The sequence below is a fragment of the Gasterosteus aculeatus genome, chromosome 9, assembly GCF_964276395.1.
Source record: "Gasterosteus aculeatus chromosome 9, fGasAcu3.hap1.1, whole genome shotgun sequence".
In the NCBI taxonomy this organism is placed as follows: domain Eukaryota; kingdom Metazoa; phylum Chordata; class Actinopteri; order Perciformes; family Gasterosteidae; genus Gasterosteus; species Gasterosteus aculeatus.
In genome coordinates this window covers 2,368,936-2,379,592 of record NC_135696.1, presented here as the reverse complement: position 1 = coordinate 2,379,592, position 10,657 = coordinate 2,368,936, and the positions used below count along the sequence as shown (strand labels likewise).

The following is a 10,657-nucleotide window of genomic DNA, read 5'->3' as shown; positions in this document are numbered from 1 at the left end:
CGCAGGCAGCAGGGAATCCGATCTCCACATGGGATGATGCCCAAAACAGAGGTACAGACTTCTTTTGAGCCAAAGTGTCGAATTGGGTTCTGGCTACCAGGTGGGGCCTGAATGAAGACACGTCTAACATTTACCGTTTATCCTGCCTGAACATATTCAGTCCTCGTCCGATGTGAACTGAAAGCTGATGATGTCAGTGTGCTGCTTGGAACTGAACATCACTGTTCACATTTGAATGTTGGAAATGGGTGTTGCTTCTGTTTTACCATCAAATCTTGACTTTTGTACCTCACTGTGAATGCTAATTATCCGACTTACTTCTCCATGTTGTACATATGTGTGCCAACAGCATGGGCGGACGGTGGCTTCTTTATATGTAAAAGATATAAACTTGCTTGCATCTATGAATAAAATGAAATGCTACACGTGTGTTTGTGTTAATGACTGATTTGAGGTTTTCTAAAGGGCTTTGTAAATCATTTTGAAGAAGTCTATTAAATAAATAAAAAAAGGTGGGGCTGATGGTGGGGACGAAAAGGTGGGGCTGACTGTGGGGACGAGAAGGTGGGGCTGACGATGGGGATGAGAAGGTGGGGCTGACTGTGGGGACGAGAAGGTGGGGCTGACGGACGAGATGAGAAGGTGGGGCTGATGGTGGAACCCACTAAAAAGACATTTTTTCTCATCTGAGTTTCCTGCAGTAGCTGCAAGTCAGGTTTAACAATATAAATGTGTTTTTATTAAGAACTGGGAAACAATGTACAACAACAATCTTTTCCTAAACATAATTACAAATTGAGGACACATTACATTACGTGTACAAATGATGTCGCTCTGGAAGAAAAGAAGGAGAGACTTGACAACTCTCAACACTGTGAAAAATACTAATTCCATCTTTACTGGTCCTACAGCGCTGAAGACATTTTAATCATAACATCACAACCATGATCACATACACATTTAATGTATTGTTCATTTCATAGCATAACAAGAATACCATTATCTATCACTGCCCATACATATTGCAATTAAGTGAATTGCCTTTTGAAAATGTGTTTTAGATGTTGCTATATTCCTTTGAAAGGGGAACGGATTTTACACATCAAGTATTGACGATGAAGTATCAGTATTAATGTGAGGGTGGCCTCAGCTGCAATGATGTTGTGCGGTGAATGAGTAAGTGTCAATAGGGGCTGATGAATACAACGTTAAAAATCCCATAATTAGACAAGCTTGAGGCTGAATGCTGTACTTCCATAACACACCCAGCTGTCCACCATGAGTCCAGTAATGTTATTACAGCGCGATGCTTAGACGTGTGTTAGAAAGCCTGCATGAGGTGTTTGGTGTCTGTTGAAGAAGAATACTAGTTAGTATACAGATATAAGTCCTAGAGTTCCTCAATGAACTCCCAGTCTCAAGCGGTCACTGTACAAACAAGTGTGAACTTAAATAATGCCCAGGTTTTCGTAGATGACATCATCAAGAGACGGGTCAGTGGGCATACTGGTAGAAAGCGAGGTAGAGGAGGAAGAGCTGGTAGGCAAAGTGTTTGAGGACGAAGATGCTGGTGTTCTTCTGCAGACGTGTGCATAAAGATGGGCAAATGGGTCTGCTTTGCTTTCCTTTTGCAGATAAACTTCATCTATCTTGGCCATGGGCTCACTATAAATGGGTTCATCAGATGCAACACATTCAATTTTTTCATTTCTCTGAATTTCAGTCCGTTCAATCTGGACCGGGCTGATTTTGTCGTAGACTTCAGAGTAAACTGGATCGGGGTGGTCTGAGGGATCAGAGGGAGGTGGAGCCAAGGTGTCCGTACAGGGAGTGCCGGGGGGTTTGAGCGGGAGAACACCGGCAGGATCGACATACACAGCCACGCTCGGTTTGGCCTTTGTTACCGATTGGATGCAATCGGCTGGATCCGCATACACGGCTTCTGATTGGCCGCCAAGACCACCTCCACTGCGGCTGCCGTACGTGGGGACCAGCGGAAGAGGCATGAGGGTGATGGGAGCCGGCTGCACTGACACACTCTCCGACGAACCAGCCAGATCTTCTTGTGCACTCTCTTGTGAAGCAGCAGATGCCTTCCCCTTTATCCTCAGCTTGTTCTCCAGAATGGCGGCAATGCCGGTCGCATCTGGTATTTTGGGGAGAGGGGAATGAGCCTGTATTTTTGCTGCTAGGACATTTTCACCTTCTTGGTTTGGGTTGCCTAAACTAGTTGTTGAACTCTTTTGATTGATGGTAGCCCGAATCGAGGAGAATATCTTCTCAGCCTGCGGCGTCTCAAAGGTAAATGTCCCAGGACCAGAATCACAGCGGCGACCTGCTTCAATGGTGAAGGCCAGCTGGCAGGAAAGAGGCACAAAGCGCATGTAAGTGACACCAGCATTCTGGCTAAGAATGAACAGCGATCCAAATCAACACCCCAGTCAACATTCCGATAGTTCCACACCCAATGAGCAGATGAATGGTAGGCGGCCAATGCTAATGATATTGGAAGCCTCACCGTATCTTTTCCATAACGTCTCAGCAGTTCGTAGGACCATTCTCTAACGATGTTCTTCTTCTGAGTTTCCCTCAGCAGCAGCGCCTCTCGCCCCACCTGCAGCCAATATGACCCCTTCAGGCCGCAGCGCGTCGCTGCGTCAGTCTTCTGGACCGTCACCAAGAACTGTGAGGCTGGACAGAACGTCTTTGGTCATTGCAACAACTTGCAGTTTTGGCAAAGCCAGTCCACATAAACAAGCTAATAAATACAACATCAATTTAAAACAACAACCGTGAGGAGTTCCTGCTCCACTGGCTTTGCCATTGAACAATCTGTGACAGCTAGTGAAAGAAAAGGAGCAGAAATATAGAAAAACCTTCATCTGCTGAGGCATAAATCTGGTTCTCCTCCATCTGAAGCTGACTGGAATCTGAGCCAACGCTTCGCTGAGAGAGAGACAGAGAGAGAGGGGGAAGCAGAGGGAGGGATAGAGAGAGGGGGGTGAGAGAGGTAGAGAGAGAGTGAGAGGGCGGGGAAGCACCGAGTTGTGAAATCATTCAGAAAAGAGCGCGTAGAGCAGCATTGTGGCATCGTGGCTGTAGGAGGTCCGTCGTCTCTGCCTGAGGATTCTGGCCACGAACGATGCTGCGCATTTACGGCCTGGAAGCACATTTCACCCTCACCTGGAGCGCGCTGCGACACAGTTTTTCCACCCAGTCGACGCATTCCTCTTTGAGTGCAGCGAACACCATCGTTCTGAGCCGGGTCTCCACACAAAATGCTGACATGTTCTCCTGCAAGCACCCCAGATAGCATCTTTTGGTATTTATCTAACCATCATGTATCCATGAAACGTGATCAACGACCAGAGAGACCGACCATGGGGCAGGCCTCTGCGTTTGGGGGGAGTCTGAGGACACTGATCAGCTCGGACAGTGGGACCACCTTCAGCTTCCTGTCCACGTGAGGCTGGTAGTGTCTCCTGGCCCCGGTCACATGATCACCTGCAGGACATTTACCATGGCGGGGGAACGGCATTATTCTTTTATTCACCTGGGCGCTATTTGTTTCATGACACACATCAAACGCACCTACAGCAGTTACACATCATTTGCATTGTGGGGATTGTAGAAAATATGATACTGATTGACTACATGCCGGGTGTCACTTCCTCGCTCCTTGATACGAATGTGCTCTGCTCTTACAGGATGTACAAGAGAAGTCTTTTAACAACCGACAACCCGCCCCGTTCATAGAGACAAACAAACAGCAACACAATAGTAACGTGTACACAGCTGAGGGCCGTAAAAATTCACAATAGCTGTAATAATTATCCAACAATTTTGACGCTAGTCTAGAAAAATGGGTCGACGCACGCAAGCACGCAAGGAGGTGTGAGAAGGCACGCAAGGGTTGTGTCTGCGTGTCCTTGCGTCACTCTGAAACCGCAGAAGCATAAACTAGGCTTTAAGTGCGATCGGCTCATCGCGGTTTCATCTGTTTGACGAGTCAGGATGAGAAGGTGAAGCTAAGTCAATCCGGGTGTGCATCGCTGGGATAAGTTTTTAAGTAGACCACGGTATCCAACACACATTTACTGATGTGGAAATGGAGAAGACGCCCGCGGCATATTTTTCACCCATTGAGCAGCAACTAATTATGGAAACTTATGAGGAGGTGAAGCATCTAATATGCAGAAAAGGAAAAACGGCAGCTGTAATTAAACGGAGAGAAAAGCATGGCAGAAAATTGCGGAGCGACTGAATGCGGAAGGATTTAAAATGATCTACTTACTAGAAAAGTTGTAAACTGTTAATTGCTTTTAATGATTGTTTTGTGTTGGTTGGTTTTATTGCTGAGTCTGTGTTTATGTGCTAAATACGCTGGTTTTACCGTAAAGTGTCTTTGAGTAGCCGACCTGTAAAGCACAAAATAAATCAAATGTGCCTTGAAAGTGAGCAGAGGGAATTCATTTTCCTCTGGAAATTTACCCTAAAGACGAAGCCTAATTTCAAACCCTTATTCACAATGCGAGAATGTGTTTTACAACCATATGCACAAATCTCTGGTCAGAGGGCAAAGGGTCAAGATACAATACAAAAACATTTTGCAGGCTGGTAACTTTGCAAATGGTGGGGGGGCGCTCAGAAATGAATGACTTCATATATCGGCCTCATGGCAGATTCGCCCGCCAGCGGACGGAGAGCGCACAACAGGAACTATGCTGGTACTCTGTCTCCGTATCTTGTAGATGTTTTAAACTTGTGACCCAGTGAACGGATTAACTGGCTGCCTTGACTTTGATCTACACTAACTCGGGCATCCACACAATGTTCCCATCCATTAAGGGATTAATGAGTTTTAGGTTTTACCCTCACAGAACTATTCCAAGTAGTTTAGCTACATCACCAATAGGCCTACACACATTTTTTTTTAAGTAGACATTGGGATACCCAGAATTCAGTCCCTAGTAATTGCAAAGGTGAGAATATATAATACCACGTTTTCACAGGCTGAAAAACTTCAAGTCCCCCTTTGCGACCCTGTCGGGTCATTTGCCTGCTTGTGTGTGACGTGTTTGGCTGTGGTGCAAAATATCATCTGATCTCAGAGATCTTCAAAAAAAGGACTTTGTCATCATGTTACCTCAACTGGTGAGAAAATTAGACCCAAGTTCTGATGTTTCCAGAACTTTCTTTCACAGTATTGGTACAGATAGAGGTTGAAGTAGAAAGGGTGTCTACCTCCCATATCCTGGATTTCCAGTCGACCGACTCCATCACTGCTGGAGGGAAACAGAGACATCCACACGGGCTTCCATTTCTACGAAGAGAGGCCGAGAGATGGTCACCAACAGAAGAACATCACGTTCCTCCTGACTCGCTCTCCACTGGACTCCATGTGAGAGAGCATGCATTTACCCTCTGAAAATGGAACGCGTAGCCAGCGAATGATGACGCGCCTACTTGATGGGTGTAACTGCTGACGCTTCTCTGGAAGTTTTGATGTCACTGCCCTGCCTTTTAAATCTTTTTCTTCTGAATCGGCCCACTTAGTTATCTGGTTCAGGGAGCTTTAACAGCTGTGGGCCGTGTGACGTCTTGGGATTCCATCACTCAACGCCTTAAACATTTGTAGGAGAAGAAATCTCAACTAAAATAAGATGAAATAGACCTGCATAAATCCCTAGCAGTTAAATGAAACATTTCCATTAAAGAATTAAGAAAACAATTGATTAAAAACATAAACATAAGCTGTCGTCAGACCTCATCGGTGGCTGTTTTTGGAAGATCCTGGTAGTGGTTTTTGGCCGCAGCTTCTTCGATGACACCCTGAAGCTGAACGCTTGTAATTTAACGTACTTTCACAAGTGATGAGGCAAGTGTGTTAATAACAGATTAACAGGTGGCTGGAACTGGATTATTTCCTCCAGCTCGACATCGTTCCTCTCTATTCGTGGGGGTGAATGAGGTAAACCTATCGTAGCACCGGGAGATCGACTACTTCTTCTCATTCTCAAATTCAGTCCCCGTTGCGAAAACAGGCTGTGTCAGTTACATCTAAGTTATAAAGAAGTAGATGAGTGAGTCAGTGATAATTGATGAATGTTTTGTTGCAGCAGGGAGTAACCTACATTCATTTTCCTCCACCCATTAGGCCCATAGAGTCCAGTCGAGTACCACACCTGTACGCTCTACCAAGTGGGCCATGCTGCTCGGACAGTGCTGGCTGTTTGGGTGGGCTTTGCTGATTGGCAGGTTACGCTTGTGCACATTCTCATGGAGTAAATGCATGCTTGTGATTGGAGATCCCACAGAGTCCAGTAGAGGGCTCCACCTCTGCCTGTGGAAATGAGGTTAAGATACAGCAGGCTTTGTTATGACAGGTTATAGAAACACCAACTGCAATCGAGCGCAGCCCTTTCACTATGTCACATAAACCGATCGACCTGTGATGGATTACAAACTCTCCCCTCCTCCACTTAAATACGACTCATATGTACCAACCTCACCCGTTTGACTGCCAATGGGATTGACACTTCTAACTTTTAACCCAGGAATGACACAGAAGGCCAACATTCCTTCCCTCCTCTCTGTGCTTTCCACATCCAGAGGAGTGTCAAACCACCTCCACATCCGTGACTCAGGCCCACCTTCCAAACACAAGGGGAAACGCGTGGCTTGTTTTACAAGGCTCTCAAGGAACAAATATTACAGGATTACATAGTATGTATCAATTCTCAAAGTACCCCATGTTTTTTGTAATACATTCAAAGTTGGAATACACAGCAGGTTAGTGATTTATACTTCACGTTGTGATTGTGATATTTGAGTTTAAATCAAATTGCCTCTGCAGTGATACTGAGCGCCAGCATGCAGCTGTCAGAGCTGCACAGGAATGTGTGAGGTGGAAACTGTGCCGTGTTTCAACTTGTTCATTTGGATTTCTGCTCGGTCGCCTTTGAGCGACACAAAGAACACACGTCTGATTTAACTCCGCTAATTGTGGACTCTCAAGTAGAACAGGACAAGATCATACATTATCGTTTTGTTCTATTAGTGTTCATATTTATATATTTACTTTAGCGTGAAGTCAGTTTTACCACAATGTTCACATTAGTTTGATGGGTTTACGTTTTCATTTTCTGCGATTATAACACAAAGCAATTATCTATTTATTATTATCTATAGCTGCTAGAAAACCAGGCTCTCCGATCAATCCTCTACCCCACCAGACTCATGAATAATCATTTAGCAAAGCTCAAATCTCTTGTGTACTCACCTTTCCAGCTTTGTGTGGTTGGAGGTAAACCTTCCCTGATGTGGTCGGAGAATCCATTTAGAAAGCAAATCTTCTTCAGCTCTGGCCTCTGGATTCAAGGCTTATGAGGTTTCCCTTTCCTTCTTTTTTATCCCTGGCTGAAGAGCAGGGTTGGGGCGTGCCCGCTGAGACGTTCCTGTAATTTGATCCTCACCTGGTACATAAAGGCTACGCGTGTAAAGGTCAGAATGAGGGTAAGGACACAATCTTTCACTTTACACACCGACACCTGGAATCGGTACACAGTAAAACGTAAGTAAGTCAACTCTTACAGTTGAAGATTTTGGTGTTGATAATAACTCTGTAGGGCGCCATAGACAAATAATCAGCAAATACAAACGCCTGACAACGTCATTATTTATTATTATTTACAAGTGTCCAACTTCCCACTGGACCTGCTGTCAATGATTAACTGGTAAAAACAACGCTTTAACACTAGATGTCATCATTCACCCATTCACACCTGTGCGCACACTGATAGCAGGAAATATCATGTAAGGAACCACATGTGCATGTCAGGGTGTGAGGTTGGAAGGCAGGACTCAAACGCAGACTTGCGGCAAACAAAAGACTTTAATAGTCACAAGGATCAAAAAACACCGGAACTGGGGGCAAACGCACACAGGCAAGAGACTACGACGATCCAAGACGAAAGACAATGACGCGACAAGTGACACAGGAGACACACTGCTTAAATACACAAGGGAGGTGCAGGTGATTGGACACAGGTGGAAACTATTAGACGAACACAGGGGATGACGAGACAAGGCAGGAAGTGAAGTTACCCGGGGACACGAGTGGCAGAAAACTACAAAATAAGACAGGAAGTGAACCACACCGTGACAGTGCATCACAGCTGTGGTGGAAGATTTTGCACAGACAATCGTTAAGTAAGAATCAAAGGCTCTGAGTCAAGTATGTCCTTTCTCCGTTTATTTCCTTGCAAGGGAAAAAGGGTCACAACAGCTACGTGGTCAGTAGACTGTCAAGAACCTCTTTTTCTTCCCAACACATCGAGGCAGTTCTTATACCTAAACTTAGATATCGGTGGCGTCAACAGAAACCGTTAACCATCTTGTTGAGTCTCTACAGCCAGGGTACTGGGAACACCTTGCGCATGTGAACCAGACATCAGTTCTTTGACCGTGTCCTTGCTCTCCCAACATGCTTAAACAAAGGTGGTCATAGACATAACAAACACTTTGTTCAGTCTCTACAGCTATGCCGCTGGAAACATCTAATCCAAGTGGGAGACATCAGTTCGTATGTCAGGGCCTTTGTGACCTAAGCACTTGCAACTAATAAACTGGTTATACGAATGAAGCATTTAAAAGGGTCACATATCATTTTCCCATTACATTCCACTCTTTTGATTACATAATAATCACAAACTATGCAATCAATTTAGAATGACCACTCTAAAAATTCACTAGCTGATATCTACCACATCAAATATCACAAAACATGAACATCTGGACATCGCTCATGTTAAGGTTTCGGAAGCTCTCGAGGGAGGACTCAATCCTTTGTTCTCGTCCCGGCCGGAAACGAGGACACGAATGAGTCAATTCGTTTAAATTCAAAAATCAAAAGTTATTTAATAACTGAACAACGTATTAGGGATTACAATTACAAAGTGAAATACTAAGCGAACAGTGGAATATTTCGCGAAATAGAGAATTCTCTGAGCAAGTCTGAAGGGACTTATCAATGCGGCTGCAGGAGAAGATCTAACAGTCTTTCCCCGCTTTGGTCCTTTGAAAACTCTTGAGGTGTGTCTTCTTTGGTGCATTTGAATGTCATTGGCCTCTTCTCCAAAGGGTCACCTCCTCCATTGTCCCTTCCACGTCGAGGTGTGAAGCTGCAGCTGTAACCTGAAACCTCTCTGTCCATCTGTCCCTCACATTCCAATGCACTCAATGCAGATACAGTGGCTTTATGCCTCAATGAGTGAACCCAACAAAGCATACATCGTTTAAGTCTTCATCTTATAACTAGTACACTTTCATTACAACAACCCATTATTAATGATCACCGCTCATCACACTTCATCATAAGATCTAAAACAGTTCATGTGGTTCAATTCTCAAGACATTTGCCTCAGTCGGCTGCCTCGCAATAAGTTGTTCATTTATTACCTGACAGGAGAAAAAACTCCCAAAAAACCCTTTTTGGGGATAAAATTGGGAGAAATCCATAAAGAACGGCAATTGGCATCCGTCCCCAGGTTTTAACATCACATTGTAACAGAATGTTAATGTGTACAGTGTTTATATGATTTAAATGACTATGAATTGTGTTTGATTCACATTGTATTCACTTCATCTAACATGTTAATGTAATAACTAATATCTAATAACACACAAACTATAATTCTATCACTAAACATTATTACACGTACTACAAATTCTATGACTAGGGGTGCACTTCTGGCTTAAATCCCTAACACTCACAAAACTTTTCCTGCCACAGAACAAAAACTCCCTAAAAAAAACCCTCCGAAATGGGAAAATAGGAAGAAATCTGTTAGGAGAAGATAAAGACTGGAAACCTTCTCACAGGATTTGAGCGTTACACCCCAGATGTCATGTGTACAGTATTGAAATAAAAAAGAAATGAGAACATGTTTAAATCACAATACCAGAACTTGATCCCCTTTCACACAATACAGATATAGAATATTGTGGAAAGGTCATTATATCAATCATATTTACGTTACATACTAATAAATGCAAGAGTAAAAGCTGTTTTTGTGAGAATGTTATTTCTCATTGTTTTAGCAAGCTACTGTGAAACCAAAAACATTTAGAACACCAGGAATGCACACAGACAGTGTGTCACTATGTCACTATGCGTATGTGTCGAGGTCGTAAGTGTTCAGCTCGTCAAGGGAGTCCGAGTCACTGTTGAGGTTATTGTCAGAGTCGTTCCATGATAAGAGAGAACCACACTTTAGATAGCTGACTACGGAATCACAAAAAAATGCTGAGATACAATGAAACTGAAGCAAGCAATAATATGAATAAAACTGTCGTGGCAAAAACGACTACTGTGTCTATGTGGAGGGGTCCTGGCCGTGTTCTTCTTGTGTTGGTCCGCAGGTACACGTTGGGATGTGGAGTCTGCCAACCTTCTTTCTTGTGAGGCATCCGCGTTGTAGACAGTCAACACAGATCACAATGCACTGTGTGTCTGTCGGTCAACTGCCCGTCCGTGGTCACTGGATCGGTGGTGTCGGTTGATTGACACTTTTTGTGGAGGTAGGGTCGCCTGAGCCCACTGCTGGTACTGGATCTGGAACCTTCTTGCAATGGGATGCGTGGACCCAAGTTGCTC

The 10,657-nt window shown here is 44.3% G+C and overlaps 1 protein-coding gene across 4 annotated transcripts; it reads right to left on the bottom strand.

Annotated features, from left to right (window-relative positions):
- Nucleotides 1-716: 716 nt before the first annotated feature.
- Nucleotides 717-7,439, bottom strand: dok1a (docking protein 1a). 4 transcript variants are annotated; one of them, XM_078080123.1, is made up of 9 exons: nucleotides 7,283-7,418; nucleotides 6,508-6,653; nucleotides 6,135-6,343; nucleotides 5,245-5,323; nucleotides 3,380-3,504; nucleotides 3,184-3,294; nucleotides 2,877-2,946; nucleotides 2,519-2,691; nucleotides 717-2,357 (listed from the first exon to the last, which is right to left on the bottom strand). In XM_078080123.1, the coding sequence occupies exons 3-9, from the start codon at nucleotides 6,138-6,140 to the stop codon at nucleotides 1,449-1,451; spliced, it is 1,473 nt and encodes a 490-aa protein (XP_077936249.1). In that variant the 5' UTR covers nucleotides 6,141-6,343; nucleotides 6,508-6,653; nucleotides 7,283-7,418; the 3' UTR covers nucleotides 717-1,448. The 4 variants fall into 4 exon arrangements, with proteins under 4 accessions (XP_077936249.1, XP_077936250.1, XP_077936248.1 ...); XM_078080124.1 differs by lacking the exon at nucleotides 6,508-6,653 and having other exon boundaries at nucleotides 7,283-7,416; XM_078080122.1 differs by lacking the exons at nucleotides 6,135-6,343; nucleotides 6,508-6,653 and having other exon boundaries at nucleotides 7,283-7,439.
- Nucleotides 7,440-10,657: the final 3,218 nt, after the last annotated feature.